The sequence below is a fragment of the Diceros bicornis genome, chromosome 4 (genome assembly GCF_020826845.1).
Source record: "Diceros bicornis minor isolate mBicDic1 chromosome 4, mDicBic1.mat.cur, whole genome shotgun sequence".
Classification (NCBI taxonomy): domain Eukaryota; kingdom Metazoa; phylum Chordata; class Mammalia; order Perissodactyla; family Rhinocerotidae; genus Diceros; species Diceros bicornis.
In genome coordinates this window covers 67092110-67111857 of record NC_080743.1, presented here as the reverse complement: position 1 = coordinate 67111857, position 19748 = coordinate 67092110, and the positions used below count along the sequence as shown (strand labels likewise).

Below are 19748 nucleotides of genomic sequence, written 5' to 3'. Positions count from 1 at the left end.
GAGGAAGGGGCATGTGGGAAGCTTCTGGAAGCCTCACATGTTCTAGGTATTGATCTAGGTGCTGGTTATGTTCATTTATAGCCATTCATTAAGCTGTACATTTATGTTTTAGGCAGCCTTCTGCATATTGTGTTACACAATGAAAGAAACAAATATCTTTCTGTCAATGCACATCATACCAGGAAGCACAAACTGTGCTAGGTGAGTAATGGGGTTATCTTACTCTGCACAGCACTATGAGGTGTGGGGTACTATTACATCCATATGACCCACGAGGAAAGTGTGTGTGATAACTATGGCAGAGAAGAGGACTTCCCAGTTACCCCCGGTATTATGTGGGCCCATGGGGCAGAGCTCCTCAAGGGTAGCGTGGCCAGAGCATTCCAAATATCTCAGAGCCCTTAGACAGGAAATGCCCCACGCAGAGGTGAGGGGACCGTGGCCTCCAACTGAAGTCAACAACCTGGGAGAGAACATACAGCCAGAGAAGAGGCAGAACCTACAGAAGATCACTTGAGGTTCCCAGCATCCACTTTGTTACGTGTCCCCAAAAGCTCACCCCCCAACTAAACACGTGGGAATACACACACGCACACACACTCACAGAGCAACAACAAAAGAAAAAACAATAGCTGGCAGCAACAGCAACAAAGCAGCAACAGTAAAGACACTAGACCTGCCAAGGGTGTGTCTGCTCCAGGGTCTGTGGCCGCCTCTATGAAATACGCAGGAGAGAGCCCCACTGCCCGCAGCGCCGAGTCAGCGGAAGAGCGAGAGTGGTCAGTTTGGAAGGAAGGAAGGCAAGACGGGAAGAACCAAAAACGCTAATAGCAAGGAGAACTAGAAGCTCGGGATTAAAAGAGCTCTCACTAAATCCCAAATAGAATAAAACCCACACACCATAACTCACTACCACACATCATACAGGCAATTCGGCAGAGTTAGGAAAACGGCAGAGATAAGAAAATACCAGGTACAGCCGGACCACCGCACCCTGAGGAAGCACGCCCATGCTGAGGACATCTCGGGTATCACACTTGGAAAACTGCTTCCTGCCGCCCTGCCGGACCCTTGTATTCCTTACCGTGTGCATTCACGGTCTCAAGCACCTCCCCCACACCAGCCCCGGAGCTCCAACACACAGAAGTTGTTGCAGATTCAGCAACAGTCCCGGACTCCGTCCCCCCGGGTCAGGAAGCCATCTAGAGCGTGAGTAACGGGCGCCTAAACGGCGGACCGCGGAACTGCCTCATCTACAGAAGACACGCCCCCTACCCGGCATCATTGGCTCTTGCCTGCCTTCCGCCCCACGCCCCGCCCCCTGCCGCATCTCGCCTCCCAATCCATCGCCCCTGCCAATGGCGGGTCAGCAGACAAGCCGGGAAGTGATGTCCTCACCCGCCAGGTTTAGGCTGACTGTCGACTCCTAGGCCTCGTCCCTGTGGATGCTGCTTCATCCAGAGACAGGTTTAGAAAAAGAGCTCTTGAAAATGAAAAGCATCCTAGTAGGAATAAGGACAACAAGAAAAAAGATTTGCAGGATCATGCTAAGGACGTATTCTAGAAATCAGAGCAAAATCTTGAAGGGAAGAAAGGGAGAAGAAAGATAAACCCAAAGGCGTGTCTGCCAAGGCCAGATATGAAAACAGGATTTTTTGGGAAAAAAGAGCTGTAATGGGGCCCGTCCAGTGGCGTAGTGGTGAAGTTCGTGAGCTGTGCCTTGGGGCCCAGGTTCTCGTGTTCGGATCCCCGGCTTGGACGTATGCGCACGGCTTGTCAAGCCATGCTGCGGCGGCGTCCCATATACGAAATGAGGAAGATGGGCACAGATGTTAGCTCAGGGCTAATCTTCCTCAGCAAAAAGAGGAAGATGGGCAAGGGATTTTAGCTCAGGGCCAATCTTCCTCACCGAAAAAAAAAAAAAGAGAGAGAGTTGTTATAACAATCCCCCACTCACCAGGGAGAAGGAGTTGGAAGCAGTATCCCACAGTTTAGTGAGAATAGGAAGGGAGGGAAGGGCCATGCGCCGTTGTAGGAGGAGACCCCACAGAGCCTGCCAAGTCCTCCATGCCTTTGGCCAAGGTCCATGGACACAAAAGCCAGGTAACAGTCTTTGCAACGAGATCCAGAGAGAAGCATTCCAAAGCACCATGTGTTTAAGTTGGGGGGGATAATGACACCTATATTGTGACTAATCTCTTAGGGAAATGTAGCATTTTATTTATTAAATTGACTATTTTTATTGAAGTAACGTCAGTTTATAACATTGTGTAAGTTTCAGGTGTACATCATTATATTTTGACTTCTGCGTAGACTACATCGCGTTCACCACCAAAAGTCTAGTTGCTGTCACCATACACCTGTGGCCCTTTACCCCTTTTTGCCCTCCCCCCACCCCCTTCCCCTCTAGTAACTAACAATCTGTTCCCTGTGTCTATGTGTTTGTTAGTTTGTTTATCTTCCACATGTGAGTGAAATCATTTCCTTTTGAGTATGGTCACATGAGAGTCCTGTACCTTTATCGCCAACAGGAGATTCCAGTTCTTATGTCACATTACGGTAGGTGTAGATATCGCCACAGGATTCTTGGGCTCTTTCTCTGGAGCTGGTGGTGTTCCACAAGGCAGAGGAGCCCCGGCTGCAGCAGCTTGGGGCTAGAAAGACCCGGCATAGAGGCCCGGTGCCTGCCTTTCCTTGAGTAATAGGTGAGCTCATTCATCTGTTCACTGAAGGGTTGGTGGTTCAAGCTCAGCTACAGATACCGGAGTTGACTGATTCCAGGTTCTTTGAAGCTATGTTTGGGCTGCACATTCTCTCTTAACTAGCTTCTCTCTTACCCTTATCTTCAATCTCTCTACTTTAAATCAGACGTGGAAAAATCCTGCCTGAACTCGGAAGGTTCATGTTAGTTACTAAAGGGGTTTGGTAGAATTTTTAAGGGTTAAAACAAGTTTTGGAGTTCCAGAGCCTACGTTTCTTACAGACAGTGTGTACAGCCTTTCTTCCCGAGGCTGGGTTTTTACAGCTGCTCATCCCTGGAAACCTGGTGTCGATTCCCTTAAGCCAAATCATCAGGAACACACCTCTTGTTAAACAAGTTGGGTTTTTTATTCCTTGGAGCCAGAAAGAACACATCCCGTGGTCTGAGTAAGAGGGTGTTAGAAAGAACCTATTGTAGGATTGGGGCTTTGGTTGCGTGATTTGGGGGAGGATGGGAGGAAGCAGGGTTTGTTCGATATTGAATACTGTAGTCAGCGTGGACAATTCTATGATTGGAGTGAAGAAGTAACAGTCATTTCCTTATGAATACAGGAGGGTGTTTGGGATTTCATAGGTTGCACAGTGACCTTGTTTTTGTCTGTGCCTGGATGAAATTACGAGCTAGCCTTGTTTTGTCCAATTTTGTCAAGGTTTCAGGGTAATCGTGTCTGAGGCTGATGTTCTGTATCTGAGATGATTTCCAACAGGAAAACAAAATAAAATGGTCAGGCTGTGAGTGTCAGATCAGTGCAGGGCATCAGAGGCTGGTATTTTTCTGTCTCACTGGAAATCCCTAAAATAGAGGACAAGAAAAGAGAGCACTCTAGTCTCACAAGCTGTAGGGGCAAACCTGACTGGGTGACAGTGTTACTTTGACTAAGTTTCTTCAATTTTCTGTGGCTCAGTTTCTCACTTTAAATGGGTCAAATAGGAGTTCTTCCTACATGGTTTGACCTAGGTTTACATGAGATGTGCTGGTAAATCATTGAGCCCAGTGCCTGGCACATAGTGAGTGCTCGGTGCATATTAGCTCCTACCATCCATCACCATCAGCATTTTTGTTATCTGCCTTGTTCTTTGAAACAACTGCAGACCCTTTCAGGGTGTGGATGGACCATTCTAAATAAAGGTTCTCCAACTGACAGACGTGAAATTGGTTCCAGTCTTTATTGTTAGACACAATGCTGCAGTGGACATTTGTATATCTACATCTATATCTGTATATCTCCATCATAGCTTGTGTAAGCATGTCTCTAGTGTCTATCCTTGGAAAGAGAATTGCTCGGTTTAGAAATATATTTGCATATATCTAATTTTTGGTAAATCCTGCCCTATTGCCTTGCAAAGAAGTTTTACCAATTCATATTCTCAATCATTTATGAGAATATTCTTTTCTCTACCCTCTTGCCAACACTGGATAGCATCTGTACCTACCATTTATTTTTGCCAACAATTAACCCTTTATGGAGAGATTTACTCAATGAGTTTACATTCATTGGCCTAACTTAACTGACATCCTGGAAAAGCTGAAATCAATAGGATTTTTCTCTGTTCTCTTCTATTTTATGAATGCTCTGTTCTCTCAGATGATCTGGGCCCAGAGCAGTGCAAACACATCACTCGTGCTTGTTGGATGCTCCTGCCTGTTGGGTTCACACACTGTTCTGGATGTTGAGGGTGAGGGGCTGGTTCACAGAAGAGGTTTGAGGTTGAGTTTACCTGACTGCCCTTGACAGAGCCCAGGCTGCAGTGAACTGGGAACCCACTCACCCTGAGAAGTGAGGTTTCCATGATTGGGCTTGAACAGAGACTTTTGGAACACAGAGACTTTTAAATTTTCATTAGAATAGGCCTTGAAAAAATAGATCTTTTCTTTATTTCTAGCCCAAATAAGTGGAGAGATTGCATTCAAAAGACTTTGTTTGGGGAACTTGCTATAGTGGCTGTTTCGTTGCTCTCCTTGAATTGGTTCACCTGTGCTGGTAACTGGCACTTGTTATAAAACCTTGTCTGGTGAGCTCAGGAGAACAAGGAGCTAAAAATAATCTGCCATAGGAAACAGAGACAGTCGATGGATTTGCAGATAATGTTACGTGGAGCTAAGTATTGTACCCTCTTTCTTCTCTTAGAGGTTTGGTTGGTAGCATGAAAGAGACATTCCTCCAGTGCCCAAAATGCCGTTCATAGTGCCCTTCACATTACAAAGGCTTGGAAACAGTCACCTGAAGGTGAGCTCACCATTCTTGCTGTGCAGAGGATTTTGACAAGCACCACGTTGACTCTGAAGTAGGTGTTCTTTAGCTCTGCAGCTGGTGCCCAGGGATTGGAGCCCTATCTACTGCCTGTTATCGCATTTAGTCATCCAACGCTCTAGTGGTCAAGGCTGCTTCTCTGTTTTACGTTTGACATTCTTCTCTCTTTTGCATGAGATAAACATGCTCAAAGCAGGTAATGAAATCATCCACTAAAGCATACTTGGTCCATGGTGGAGTTGGTATTTGAATCTTTGACTGCTTTTCCTAAGTCTGTGCTTTTATCCAGCATAAACCTAGGATAGGATTTGATTAGAAATGTGATTGGGAGTGGAAGACATCAGTACAAGTTAGCTATTCTTGCTAACTGTTATTTATGTACTTGACAAGTCTTTACTGACTCTTTTATCTGGCAGTGTCTTGTGGAGGCACTGGGGACACGGGGTGAATGGGCAGACGGAGTGCCCGTTCTCAGGAAGATGAGCTTCTGGCACAAGAGCCAGACATTTTACAGATAATCACATAAATATATTTTAATTATGGCTATGATAAATTTTATTGACTACTTGTGTGTTCCTTGGTCCCATTGTGTCAGCCAGGTTTGAAAACTGACTGAGTATAAATAATAGGACTACAGAACTGTGGTAAAAGATTTGTCCCCAGAAAGATCCTTGAGATATTTGAGTTGGAACAGTGGAAATCCTGATGTTTGATCCATTGTCCCCTGAAATTCAGATGTGGGTTCCTGGAGGGAGTGGTAAGTACTTTGGACAGGGAAGATTGTGGCCAAGGCTTGAGTGGGGGCTCTGCTGCCATCAAGTGGTGAGAGAGCGTGGGAAAATCTCCTAGTCTCTCTGGGCCTCAGTTTCCCCATCAGTAAGATAACATTGTTGTTCAAATTCTCCAAAGTCCCTTCCTGCTCACTTTTCTCTGAGTGCATGTGGGACTGAGATGCGTGCTAAACGTGCCCTGGGAACTGCAAGTGAGACCGGGCCTTAGTCTCTTCTCTGTGTGTCTCCTGTAGGAGCCTGAGCTGAGCCCACACCCTGAAAACACAGAAATGAGGGAGCAGATGGAAGAAAGAAAATCAGCAGGTTGGGAGTATGATAATAACCCAAAGAAGGTGAAGGTACTGGTGGAGCAGGTGGATGCCAAAGGAGGTGAGAATAAGGACAAGTTGAGTTCAGGAAATCAAGGGAAACTGAGGAATGAGTACAGCATCATCCACTCCTCAAGGAGCAGCCTGAGCTGAGCGGTGAGGACTGGGAGAGTAACTTACTCCACAGAGAACCTGTGCTCCTGCCAAGGAGATCCAAGGATGGATCAGGGTTGGTTTCTACTGCTGGGAAACACCAATTCAAAGAGGAGGATGGGACCCCAGAGGCTCTTCCCCAGACCCCCTAGCCTCAACCTCAGAGCTGCTGTTACCGTGGATGCCCTTCAAGCGTGGGCTTAGAGGGATAGATGGTATTTGGAGAAGGGTTGGAGAGGTCCATTCTTACCTTAAACAGTTGTGCCCTCAAGTCAGGAGGGGCCAGGGTAAGGGGACCCTTGCATCTGAAGCAGTGATAGTAATATTCTTCTGCATTTATGGTTGAGAAAGGCTTTAGACACAATATGTCTTAAATATGTGTTCAATGCCTAATTTTCCTTATGCTATGTCAAGAACTTGGAGTTTGCATTTCAATAACATTTCCCTAAGGAAATCAAAGCAGTGAGAGGAAGAATATGAAGAGATAGTTTCAACAAAATGTGATAGGTTTCCTAAACCGAGGAGTTGTGGCAGCCCAGATGATGAGAGAGTAGGCCGAGGACATCTCTTCCTAATGACAGGGTGAACCATTGTGAGGAATCCCTGAGGACCATCCCTTCCTCATCAGAGCTGACCACAGGTGAGTGTCCTAGGACATGGGGAGGGGAGGGCAGACCCCAGTCTAAGGAAGGGGATTTGCTACATCCTGGGAGAAAGCAGAGCATCCCTGACAGGACATTTGGGACAGGAATGTAGTTGAGATGACTGGAGCTTTGCAGCCACTTTTATTCAATCGGTTGAACAAATGTCGCTGAGAGCCTCCTCAAGTGCTTGACTGGCTGCTAGGATCATGAAAACAGAGATGAATAAAATATTATCCCAACTTTCAGAGGGCTCTCAGTCTAGTAACCAGGAAGTTATGAGAAGTGTAGTTGTGGTGGGTTCATTGGAGGAACTGGCCAGTGCTGGCCAGGGATGACCTCAGTGGTTGTCCTGGACCCCCTTCTGCTTTTCCCAACAGCTGGATGACCTGTCTGGGTCCATGACCCCGAACCTCAGCCAGACTGCAGCCTCTCAGAGTACAGCCAACACCTGGGCTCCATGCTGGCTGCAAGCCCTCAACACTGCCAAGGTCTCCAGAGGAAACTGCTGATATCAGTCGCTACTGACTGTGTCTCGGCCAGCTGGAGAAATCAAGAGGCAAGTTTAATAAGTCTTTTTCTTATTATTTCTTATTTTTCTTTTTTTTGTTGAGGTAACATTGGTTTGTAGCATTATATAGATTTCAGGTATACATCATTAGAATTCAACTTCTGTATACACCACATCATGTTCACCACCGAAAGTCTAGTTTCCATTCATCACTATACAAACGGGTGGATTTAAAAATCATTATGCTCCATGAAGGAATGCAGACACGAAAGAACACGTGTATAGTTCCATGCATACAAAGTTGTTAAAGATGCAAACACATTTGTAATGACAGTGGTTGCCTGGGGCTGAGGGTTGAGGGAGTGATGGACTGCAAAGAGCCCAAAGAATGCTGTGAGATCATGGAAATGCCCTGTGTCTTGACTGTAGCAGTAGTTTCATTAGTGTCTACATCTGTCAAAGTGCATTTAATTGTATACTTTAAAGTGGCGCAGTCTGTTGTGCCAAAATTATACCTCAATGGCATTCATATAATAATTTATTGCATTTCTCCATCCTAGACTGAGTGTTTAGAAAATGAAATCCAATAAAACACAATAGAGATTAACATTCACAATCATTAAATGCTTAAGAACACATATAATGAAGACTCCTCAAAACTATCACTGAGAGAAATTAAAGACGACTACATAAATAGAAAAATATATATCAAATTCATAGATTAGAAGATTCAATGTTGTTAGAATGACAAATCAACATTGTTCTGATTAACGTTGTATCAGGCATTTTGGGGGGAAATTTGCAAGCTAATTCTCAAATGTTTATGGAAATCAAAGTACCTGGAATAGCCAAGACGACCTTGAAGAAGAATGAAGTTGGAGAACACACTCTACTGGATTTCAAAACTCACTGGAAAGCTACGGTAATTAAGACACTATAGTATTGGTGGAAGTAGACACAGCACAAATATATCATGTGAAAGAGTAGAGAGTAAGAAATTGACCCCCACAGTTATGCAATTATTTGGCTTTTTAAAATAAAGTCACCAATACACTTCAGTGGGGGTAATGAAAGACTTTTTTGCTAAAAGATGTGAGAATGAATGACTATTTATTTAGAACTAAATTAATATTCACAACCACCTTCCACCACACATTGAGTTAATTGGAAACGTGAAAGTTAAAATTATAAAGCTTTTGAAAGTAAAATGGAAATATTCTCACAAACAAGGCAAAGGCAGAGAAGTCTTAGACGTAACACCAAGGCACTCACCATGGATGAAAATTGGAAGGCCAAACGGAACTTGTTTCTAATGCCCACTCCTCTCCTCACTAGATTGTGGCCTTGGAGTATGTTTTCATCTTTCTGAGCTTTTTTTCTCATAAAGAAAAGGATAAAACCTGACTAATAATATAGTTCTTAGGGTTAAATATAATCACTTGAACAATAATGGACACTAAGAAAATATTTGACTTGGAGTCCTCCTTTACCCACTTTAAATTTGGAGACATAAAAAAATTGGCAGAGAACAGATAAGATATTCTAAAATAAATATTTTCCCACTGCTTCTAGAAAGAAGTCGTGTATATAGTAAAAGGAATGAGAGAGGAACAAGAGCTTCTTGAACAGCCATCCCCAAACCCTGAAGCAGGGCTAGTTTCCATGTAAGACCAGAGATGGAAATCTTGACCAGACCCAGCCCCCGCAGTCTTCCCTGTCTGGAATGAAATGAGGAAGTCCACTAGCTTTAGAACAACCCGGACTCCCAGGTGTTCCTCAGGAAGACACTCAATCAGTTGTTCAACTCCAAAGATATTGAACAATTTTTGACACCAGGAGAGGTCAAGGAGAAGCTGAACCAGCTGACCAGGACTCTCACCTGAGTCAAAGCCGGGATAGTCATACATACCATTTCCCAGATCTCTCTAACAGCACGTGGATGCTCCAATGAAGTGGGTGGCAGACCTGTGAGTATCAGTCAGGAGACATCTCTATCAATTTACAGGAATCAAAAGTCAAAAATATGCCTGTACCCTAACCGAGAAAAGTTCTTGTTCAAAGCAATGTGGTGAAGAAGACATAGGTGTAAATCTTTGTAATCTTTGATTACATACTGATTTCTTAGATATGACAGGTAAAGCAAAAACAACCGATGAATAAATAGATAAATTGGACCTCATCCAAATCTTCTGTGCTTCAAAGGATGCTAACACAAAAAATGAAAAGACAACCCTGAGAATCAAAGAAAACAGTTGCAACACAGATATCTGACATATCTAGTATCCAGAAAATAGAAATAACTCTTACAACTCAACCATAAAAAGACAAATAATCCAGTTAATCAATGGAAAAAGGATTTGTATGGACATTTCTCCATAGAAGACATACAAATGTCCAATAAGCACATGAAAAGATTTATTAACATGATTAGTCATTAAGAAAATAGAAATCAAACCCACAATGAGATGCCACTTCACACCCACTAGTATGGCTGTAATAAAAAGATGGGCGATAACAAGTGTGGAGGAGGATGTGGAGAAATTGGAATCCTCATGCATTGCTAGTGGGAATGTAAAAAGGAGCAAATGCTTTGGCAAACTGTAGGTCAGTTCCTCCAAGTTACATATAGTGTTGACGTAGATATAGCAATTCCACTCCTAGGTATATCTCAAGAGAATTGAAGACACATGGTCACTAACAAACTTGTATGTGAATATTCATAGCAGTAAAAGTAGAAACTACCCAAATGTCCATCAACTGATAAATGCACAAAATGTAGTCTAGTCATAAAATGAAATCTTGTTCAAGGATAGAAAGAATAAAGTACTGATACACACCAAAATATATGTTAACTTTGGGAAGTTTTTGGTAGAAATGAGGTATAGGCAGGAAGCACCTACTTGGAAAGACCTGACGCAGAGTGAATTGGAAAATGTGGGAGGGGGCTTTGGGGTGGAGGGGACTCTACCTGACAGCCGGCTCCAGCGCTTACAACAAGGGGACCTGGGGCCAGTTACAAACCCTGTCTGTGCCTTGGTTTCTTCATCAGCAAACCAGGGAAAGGGAATGCTTTCCTCACAAGTCGATAGTGACGATTAGAAGTAATAACATATATGAAATAATCGTTCCCCAAACTGTGAGGAATGTTGATGATATCAGTAGGTCCTCAATCTGACTGCACATCTGAGTAACTTTAACACATAGATTCCAGCCCCCCGCTCAGCCCACTGAGTCAGAATCACCACCAATGAAGACTCTGACCTTGTATTTGTACTAACTCTCCCAGATGATTTTTTTTTTTAAGAATTTAAATAGGTTTAATTCTCCAAACCCAATAGAATTACTTGCAGGGTTGTTGAAGAGTTTTGTACATTTGACCATGGAGTGATCTATGAAAGTCAAATGTTTCAATCCAGAACTCTGAGACACAGGAGTTCTAATAAAATAGTGAGCAAAACTGTAAAATGTTGATATAAAAGGCTCAAAACATAAGAAGCATTGGTTGGCTAGAGTTTTGGCTGAGAGGAAAGTTGGCTTTTTCTAGGAACGACATGAATTCCTTCCACATCAGGCATCAGCAGCCACAGCATTGAAGGCACTGACAACAGAGCTGGCACTTGAGATGGCAGACGTCTTCGTCATAGAGTCCTTGGTGACTTCATGGCATAGTTGCCCCTTTGGTTGTCTGCAGCTAGCAGATTGACCAAAGTGGTAGGTGCACCTTGGTGACCAGGAGGAGGAGTTCCTGGAATGCAGATGCAACCCCCCTTTGGGAATTCCCACAGCTATTTCAAAGGAATTTGAACTAATTGAACAAATTGAACAAATTCAATTTGAATTTGAACAATTTCTTAAGAAATTGGTGGGAGCAGAACCATGAACATTCTATTTTGTAGTGTTGTTATAAGTCTTCAGTCAAATCCATTCTCCTTGGTTTTTCAGAGATATTATTGCCCCTTGTTGTGAGCCTATGATGCTGATAGAGTTAATGTTCCAGGCAGTTTTTACATTTTAAAAAGACATACTTATGGGCTTTTTGATCCAATGGGATGAATTCCTTTTTTTTTTTTTTTTTTGGGAGGAGGATTTGCCCTGAGCTAACATCTACTGCCAATTTTCCTCTTTTTTTTCCTAATTTGTTTTTTTTTTTGCTTGAGGAAGATTCACCCTGAGCTAACATCCGTGCCAATCTTCCTCTGTTTTGTATCTGGGTCGCCACCACAGCATGGCCGCTGCCAAGTGGTGCAGGTCTGCACCCAGGAACAGAACCGAGGCTGCCGAAGTGGAGAATGCTGAACTTAACCACTAGGCCACAGGGCCAGCCCAGTGGGATGAATTCTTAATGGTAGAAATTTAGATGCTGCAAGGGTATGCCTTAGCAGACCATTTCCCTGTTCCTCTCATATTTCTCATAACTGGTGTTCCATTTCTGCTTGCCGTTTATTTTCTGTTTTCATTTTTTGTAAGTTAATATTTATTGAGGTAATATTGGTTTATAACATTATGTAAGTTTTAGGTGTACATCATTATGTTTCGACTTCTGTATAGACTACATCGTGTTCACCACCAAAAGTCTAGTTGTCATCTGTCACCGAACATATGCGCCCCTTTACGCCTTTGCCCTCTCCCTTCCCCCATACCCCTCTGGGAAACACCAATTTGTTCTCTGGGTCTGTGTCGGTTTGTTGTTTTTATTATCTTCCACATATGAGTGAAATCATATGGCATTTGACTTTCTCCATCTGACTTATTTCACTTAGCATAATAAATCTCAAGTTCCATCCATGTTGTTGCAAATGGCAAGATTTCATCTTTTTTGATGGCTGAGTAGTACACCATGGTGTGTGTGTGTGTGTGTGTGTATATATATATGTGTGTACATATATATATCTCACATCTTCTTTATCCATTCATCCATTAATGGTCACTTAGGTTGTTTCCAAGTCTTGGCTATTGTGAATAATGCTTCCATGAACATAGGGGTGCATAAATCTTTTGGAATTAGTGATTTTGTGTTCTTTGGATAAATACACAGAAATAGAATAGCTGGATTATAGGGTAGTTCTATTTTTAATTTTTTTGAGGAATCTCCATGCTGTTTTCTATGGTGGCTGCAGCAATTACATTCCCACCAGCAATATATGAGGGTTCACTTTTCTCTACAACCTCTCCAACACGTATTTCTTGGCTTTTTAGTGATAGGCATTTGAAGACGCATGAGGTGATATCTCATTACGGTTTTGATTTGCATTTCCCTAATAATTAGTGATGTTGAACATCTTTTCATGTGCCTTTTGGCCATGTGAACATCTTCTTTGAAAAACTGTCTATTCAGATCCTTGCCCATTTTTTAATCCGGTTGTTTCCATTTGTTTGTTTTGTTGTGGAGTTGTATGAATTCTTTATATATTTTGGATTTTAACCCCTTATCGGATATATGATTTGCAAATATCTTCTCCCAATTGGTAACTGTCTTTTCGTCTTGTGGATGGTTTCCCTTTCCGTGCTTAACTTCCCAACACATTTTATTTGTTGGGAAACTATTTTGTCTTCATGTTTTTAGATGCACACAAGATTGAACTGGGAGAGTTATGCTTAGATATTTTTTGGAAAGACACAGGTGGGTAGATCAGCACAAGCGTAGACAGCTATTGAGAGTGGCTGCTGAGGGGTGGTCCCCATCAGCGGTGACCTTCAGAAGAGACCGGGCAGCCTTGTTTGTCAGCGTGGCCTAGGCAACTGGAAGGCAGGGGTTCCTAGGATTCCATGACACCCCGCACCTTCCAATTCTGTTATGGCAACTCCAGACCGTTAACTGGCACACTGGGTGCTCTCTCCATCACTCCTGTCTGAGTCTGAGCTACAGGCAGTGCCTGTGGCTCTGAGCTCTGGCATCTTGACCCTTGTTTGGACAGTTACGGACTCTCAAGTGTTGTGGGGTGTAAATCAAGTTGTTCCCAACCATAAGGTAAGCATTCTTGTTTGATGTAGTCCCATTTGTTTACTTTTTTCTTCTGCTTCCCTTGCCTGAGGAGACATGATATTCAAAAAGATACTGCTAAAACCAAGGTCAAAGAGCATACTCCCTATGTTTTCTATGGCTTCAGGTCTTCCTTTCAAGTCTTTAACGCATTTTGAGTTAATTTTTCTGTGTGATGGAAGGTAACGGTCTACTTTCATTCTTTTGCGTGTGGCAATCCAGTTTTCTCAATACCATTTATTGAAGAGACTTTCTTTTCTCTGTTGTAAGTCCTTGGATCCTTTGTCAGAAATTAGCTGTCCCTAGATGTGAGCGTGTATTTCTGGGCTCTCAGTTCTCTTCCATTGATCTGTGTGTCTGTTTCTCTGCCAGTATCAGGATGTTTTGATTATTATAGCTTTGTAGTGTATTTTGAAATCAGGGAGTATGATACCTCCCGCTTTGTTCTTTTGTCTCAAGTATTGCTTTGGATCCAAGCGATTCTTATAATGATCAACTTGGGGGTAGGAAACATTGAGCTGTATAACTTTTACCCAAAACACAAAAGTAGGACAGAGCCGAACAACAAGGATATTTTCAATCCAGTCTCTAAAGCAGAGGAGAAACTGTTGGAGGACTGTAGAATGGAAGGGGACCTGGCTCATCTGACCCCATTTTGACTTCACTCATTTTACAGCAGAGACACAAGCCCTTGGGGGCATATGACTGAGGCACCTGACAGTTCACCTTGAAAACAGTTAGAGCCCTACTTTCAAATTCTAGCTTGCTTTGAATGGAAGTTAAATTTCCTTTTTTTGCTCATTGATGCGACCAGTCTTCTCCAAGGTTCTCACCTTACACAATAAATCCTATTATTACTCATTCAAACTTCAACAGTGGGGTTTAAGTAAGAAAATCTTATAAACATTCTACCCAGCTAAGGAAAAAACAGAGAGTTAGCAAGTCCGTACAAGTTCAGGACAGTACGGCCCAGTAGATCGCAGGCATTTGAGACATAAAGAAAAGCACGTCAGGCCCAACAGACACCAAAAAATAGATTTCTTGAAAGCTTTGGATGGATCTCACACACCAATATCGTTACACAGTGTTGTTGGAGGATGGCGTGGGGTGGGGAGAAGATGGGCTTCAAAAGCGGTCGATGCAGTGCTCTGTCCTTGACCTGGACATAAATGCTCAGTGGTACGTGGTCACACCCCTCTCACCCTCAGTTCAGGCAAGTCCAGCAGCTAAACTGAAGAGACCAGTGCCAGAGGGGGTCTCCCAAGTCTCCGGCTCACAAGACGCAGGTGGCAACAGATGACCAGAAAGTGAGGAGGACCTTCAGGGCATCACTTTCCCTTCCCTGCCTGTCCCTCTCTCCTCAATCCCAGCTTCTCTGTCACTGAACCCCACTGCACACGTACACTGTGAATCATCAACCATCCCTGACCCGTGACCTTGAACTTCCATGTCCTGTTAGAGGACTACAACCACAGCTCAATAGCATGATGACAATTCAAAGAGATGTGTCAAGCAATGTTCCATAGAAACTGCTCTTGATCCCTGTTCTGTTCAACATGTGAGTGAAATGAATGAAGACATAAAAAATAGCATCAGGTTTACAAGTCTTCCCAAAAGAAATGGCCACTACCCGTATTCAGGATACACACATAAACTATTGTAATCATTTTCATAGCTTGGAAAGAGCTCTTGTGGGACAAGAATGATATCCATGAACGAGAAGTATGAGAGAGGGTGTTTACTGACATTAAAAAAACAACAAAAAAGCAACCCACTCATAGAGAAGGATTTTAGGAGGTAAGGTTGTCACTCAGACTTCAGTTTAATGATAAGCCAACATGGTGCCCCAGTGAGGGGTAAGAAGTCGACATAAGACAGGGATGCAGCAAGTAGCCTGCTGAGAGAGTCAGGACAGAAAATAATTTTTAAATTAACTCTTCCTTCACTTAGTATCGTACTCTGGTTTTTGTCCTTTTTAATGGATGTAGAAAACACTGGAGAAGACCCAGAGAAGAACATCATGAGAATCTAAAAGTTTGACATCTTTCACGTGTGGAAAAGCCTTAAGATCTCTTTTAATTTAAAGAGAACATGGGGTGACTTCATGCCAGTGCTTAAGAAAATAAAATTTGTCAGGAAACTGTTCTGTCTTGATGTTTTTAGATGCACACAAGATGGAACAGGGAGAATTGTGCTTAGATATTTTTGGTAGATCAGCACAAGGGTAGACAGCTATTGAGAGTGGCTGCTGAGGGGTGGTCCCCATCGGTGGTGACCTTCAGAAGAGACCAGGCAGCCTTGTTTGTCAGCGTGGCCTAGGCAACTGGAAGGCAGGGGCTCCTAGGATTCCATGACACCCCACACCTTCCAATTCTGCTATGGCAACTCCAGACCGTTAACTGGCGCGCTGGGTGCTCTCTCCATCACTCCTGTCTGAGTCTGAGCTACAGGCAGTGCCTGTGGCTCTGAGCTCTGGCATCTTGACCCTTGTTTGGACAGTTACGGACTCTCAAGTGTTGTGGGGCGTCGATCAAGTTGTTCCCAACGGTAGGGTAGGAATTCCTGGATCAGGCCTGATGAAACCTGTTTGATGTCACTTGTTTTTTTGTATTGGTTTTTGTTTGATTTCACTTGTTTTTAACCTTATGTGTTTGGATTTCTCTAGCAGTCCCTGGCTCTACCTCTTCTGCCACACGTCACCATGGCAGTATGTCTTAGCTCTGTGTCTGATCCGAGGGCAGAAATGACGGTCCATGAAATCAACCAAGAATTGCATTCCCAGCTGGCAAAAAGCGAGCAGGACTTCCAAGACCTCATGGAGAAATTCCTTGTATCCCAAGCTACGACCTACTCTCTGGCCAAGGAGCTGCAGAAATATAGTAAGTCCTACAGGGCCATGGTCACCAAAGGGATGAATGATCACTGTCTTCCCTCTAAAATACTGAACACTCTCCAGACTTTATCTTCTATTCCCTTTGTCCAAATAAACTTCATTCTGACCACAATCCAGGAAAAGTAGAAGGGGGTATTTTACCCTCAGTTTGCTGGGGATGGAGACACTGAGGCACAAAGAGTTTAGTAACATTTTCAGGTTTGCAGTGTGGTGTAGGGTGGAATTAGAATAAAGTTCCAGATATGGATTGCTGGTGCAGCCACACAACTGCCTGCTTCTCTCGGGAAAGGGCTAGACTGTTTCTCTCAGCATCCTTTCTGTCCTGTATCAGATCCTGCATCACTGTTGGCCTAAATGTCTGGAACTAATGAACCCATCAGTTCAGACTTCTCTGAGGTCCCGGTGGCAAAGCACTGTGCTACTTACACTGCAGAAACTGGTGATAGTGCACACTGGGGAACACAGGTGATAGGACCTGCTTTAAAGGAGCTTAAAGATGAGGCTGCTCCTCCCTGAAACTGTGGTATCTGTGAGTGACACCATCAAGACAGGGAACAGCCTGGTGAGAGGGAAGCCCTGCTTCCAGGGCACTGGCTGTTCTTCCTGAGTCCAAGGAAACCATTGGACACCTGTGGTGAGGTTGAGGCTGTTTCTGTGGAAATCAGAATTTGCATACCACCCCCTCTGTCTCTCTCAGCTGGTGAACCCTCAGGGATGCTGGATAGCCAGCAGGTCCCGGTGACCTGGAGAATCTAGGCTGCGAGACATGTGCCCAAAATGAGAATGAGGGTAGGTGGAGGAGACCCCTAGCCCCAGGAAAAACTCAAGCCAGTGTGTGAGGCAGGCCCTTCCCTCCCCCAGTCAGTCTCAAAATTGGAAGCTCGATTGCCTGTTCAGTAAGACTGGGCTGTGGTGATGAAAGGCATCGTGAGAACCTGGGCACCTGCACAATGGAGTGTTTCGAAGGAGTCTGGACAACTCTGAGCCTGAATTTGTGTCATATCCTACAATTGCTTTTCAATAAGCCATTGTGGAGGTGGTGATTAAAAATCACTGATACAGAGAAAAACTGAAGCCTGCCATTTAAAAATGTGAAGAGAAGAGCTTTCAGGAAAGGACAAACTAAGTTTTATTTACATCTTTCCTTATAATCATAGCATAGCCGTAGGAAACAAATTTTGAAGATGATGAAGAAGAAAGATCTCATTTAAGCCTGGGTGTCAAGGTAACATGGTGCAGTGGTGAAGAGCACGGACTCAGGGCCGGTCTTCCCGGGCTCCAATCCAAGCTGTGTATCTTTCTGAGCCTCAGATTCATCCTCGGTTAATACGGTGCTATCATAGTACCTACTTCTTTGACTGGTTGCAATGAATCACGTGAGTGATTTCTGTAACGCTCCTAAAACAGTTGCTGTCACAGAGTAAACAGTACTTATTAGTTCTTCCTTCTGCTACTTTCAGTTTAACACAAACTTGATTAGTATCTGTGCATATTTCCTTCAGGAATTTATGGTCTAATGTATTATATTTTTCAGAATTGCACCCACGTAAATTTTTTTATCTTTGAGGTACTTGTGCTTGAAATTCTGAGCTCAAGGGAACCAACAGTCAGTATAGTCCCCGGGGCTTTCCCAAGCATACAGGAAATCGCTACTCTGTGCGCCTGCTCAGTGTTTCCCTTAAGAGCCTGCAAGGCTTGGTAAAGTGGCCCAGGACTCAGGGTCAGTCTCAGGGGATGTGAATACTGACCTTGCCAAATACCAGTTAATCTGTCTAGTTACTTTCTGTGCCTTGGAGCTTCTCTTTCCTCAGCTCTAAAATGGGGAGTAACCAAATGCCGCGTAGTAGTTGGGAGGCTGAGGAATAAGATGTGGAAATCCCAGCGTAGAGCCTGGTGCTGGGGTTATGTCTGTCCCGGGATGGACCCTGCGTCCTCCCTTGAAGGCGGTGACCACAGCAGCATGGCCAGCTTTCCACTGAGCAGGCCTCTCTGTCTTTTCTCAGAGTGTGGAGAGTACCAAGACCTCGTTGAATCTGTGCTGGGGGAGAAGCTGCATCTTGAGGAGGGGAAGCTGGCAGAGCAGTGGGCGCTAGCTGAGAAGCTCAGGTAAGGGGAGTGTGTGTGGGGAGGCTGGGGGGAAGGGGTAGGAATCTCTGAAGTGGGGCAAGGAGCAACTTTGGGCCAGTAGAAGGCAGAAATGTACATGGCAGGCACATGTGCAGAAATATTTATAAAACAATTAGAGAAAAATAATTGGAAAATTATGGACCCCAATTATTCAGAGGCTCATTCACTCTTTTTTCAAAAACATAAATTATTGAACTGAAACTCACATGACGTAAATTTGAACAAATGAGAGTGAACAATTCAGTGGCCTTTAGTCCATTCAGTGTTGTGCCATCGTCACCTCATTTACCTTTAACATACTCACCTCCTGATGCACTACAGTTTGTCATTTTTTTTTTCAAAAGAATGCTGTCTCCTGCACCCTGTCTTTCTCGTGTTCTTTCCAGCGAACACCAGCTGTCCTGTCCACATTTCTGTGTCTGGCTTGGTGTCCACTCACTGCATAATGCACTGTGTGTATTTCCACATAGAAACGGGCACGGCTGAAGTGAAGAACTGAAGAGACGTGTTTTTACAGCAGGTTTAGGAAGACGGCTGGCTTTGTTGATGAAGGAAACAATGACTAGGATCTCCAGGAATCTACAGGAGAACTCTCTGATCCAGAGGAAGCTTATATTTTACCTTCTTCTTTCTCTTTGCCACCGACAAGTCACCACACATGTGCCAGAATTCTCTGAGGACTCCTTGGAGGAAATTCCCACAGAAATCTTCTTGAAAACCTTTAGAATCTATCACTCATCCCTTTTGACTCTGAAATGTTCTCTTCTGTCCCACCTTAGGGAATACAATATCCGAATTCGAGATCAGGAGCAACAACTGACCCATTTACGGCACCAGGTACAGGAAGGGAGAGAAGTGTCGGTCCTACTCCATCAGCACCTCAGTGACCTCCTCACACATGACGACCCTGATGACGACCAGGGGCCAGGCTTCGGAGAGTAACTGGCTGAGGGATGCGGGTTGGCCAAGCGCCTTGCCGGTGTGCTCAGCTCAGGTAAGGTGGCCACAGGCCCTGAGTGCACTGAACTGCTCTCAAAGGTGCCTGGCTCACAAGAGACTCCACAGCTCCCCTTGTAATGTTTTGACAAGCCGTCCTGGTTTCCACACCACACTTGGGGCCATGATAGGGTCAGGACTGGCTGGGTGGGAGCAGAGAGGAGATATTTACAGGGTGGAGGTCATGCTGCTCCAAGTGTCTGTTCCCTTCCTGATAGAGCGTGAGCTTTAGAGCAAGAGGCAGTGTTAGAGCACAGAAAAGAGGACATGACAGACAGCTTGTTAGAGTGAAAAGAGACCTGGCCAAAGCATGGGCTTTCCCAGGCTCTAGCCTGA

General features: G+C 44.1%; 1 protein-coding gene across 1 annotated transcript in view; it reads left to right on the top strand.

Annotated features, from left to right (window-relative positions):
• Positions 1–19358, top strand: part of LOC131401630 (neuroblastoma breakpoint family member 9-like) — a 49126-nt gene extending 29768 nt beyond the window's left edge. Inside the window, exons 4-5 of the mRNA XM_058536892.1 lie at positions 18293–18395; positions 19196–19358. Coding sequence (XP_058392875.1) covers positions 18293–18395; positions 19196–19358 — 266 coding nt within the window. The remainder of the gene's footprint in view (positions 1–18292; positions 18396–19195) is intronic.
• The last annotated feature ends 390 nt before the right edge of the window (positions 19359–19748 follow it).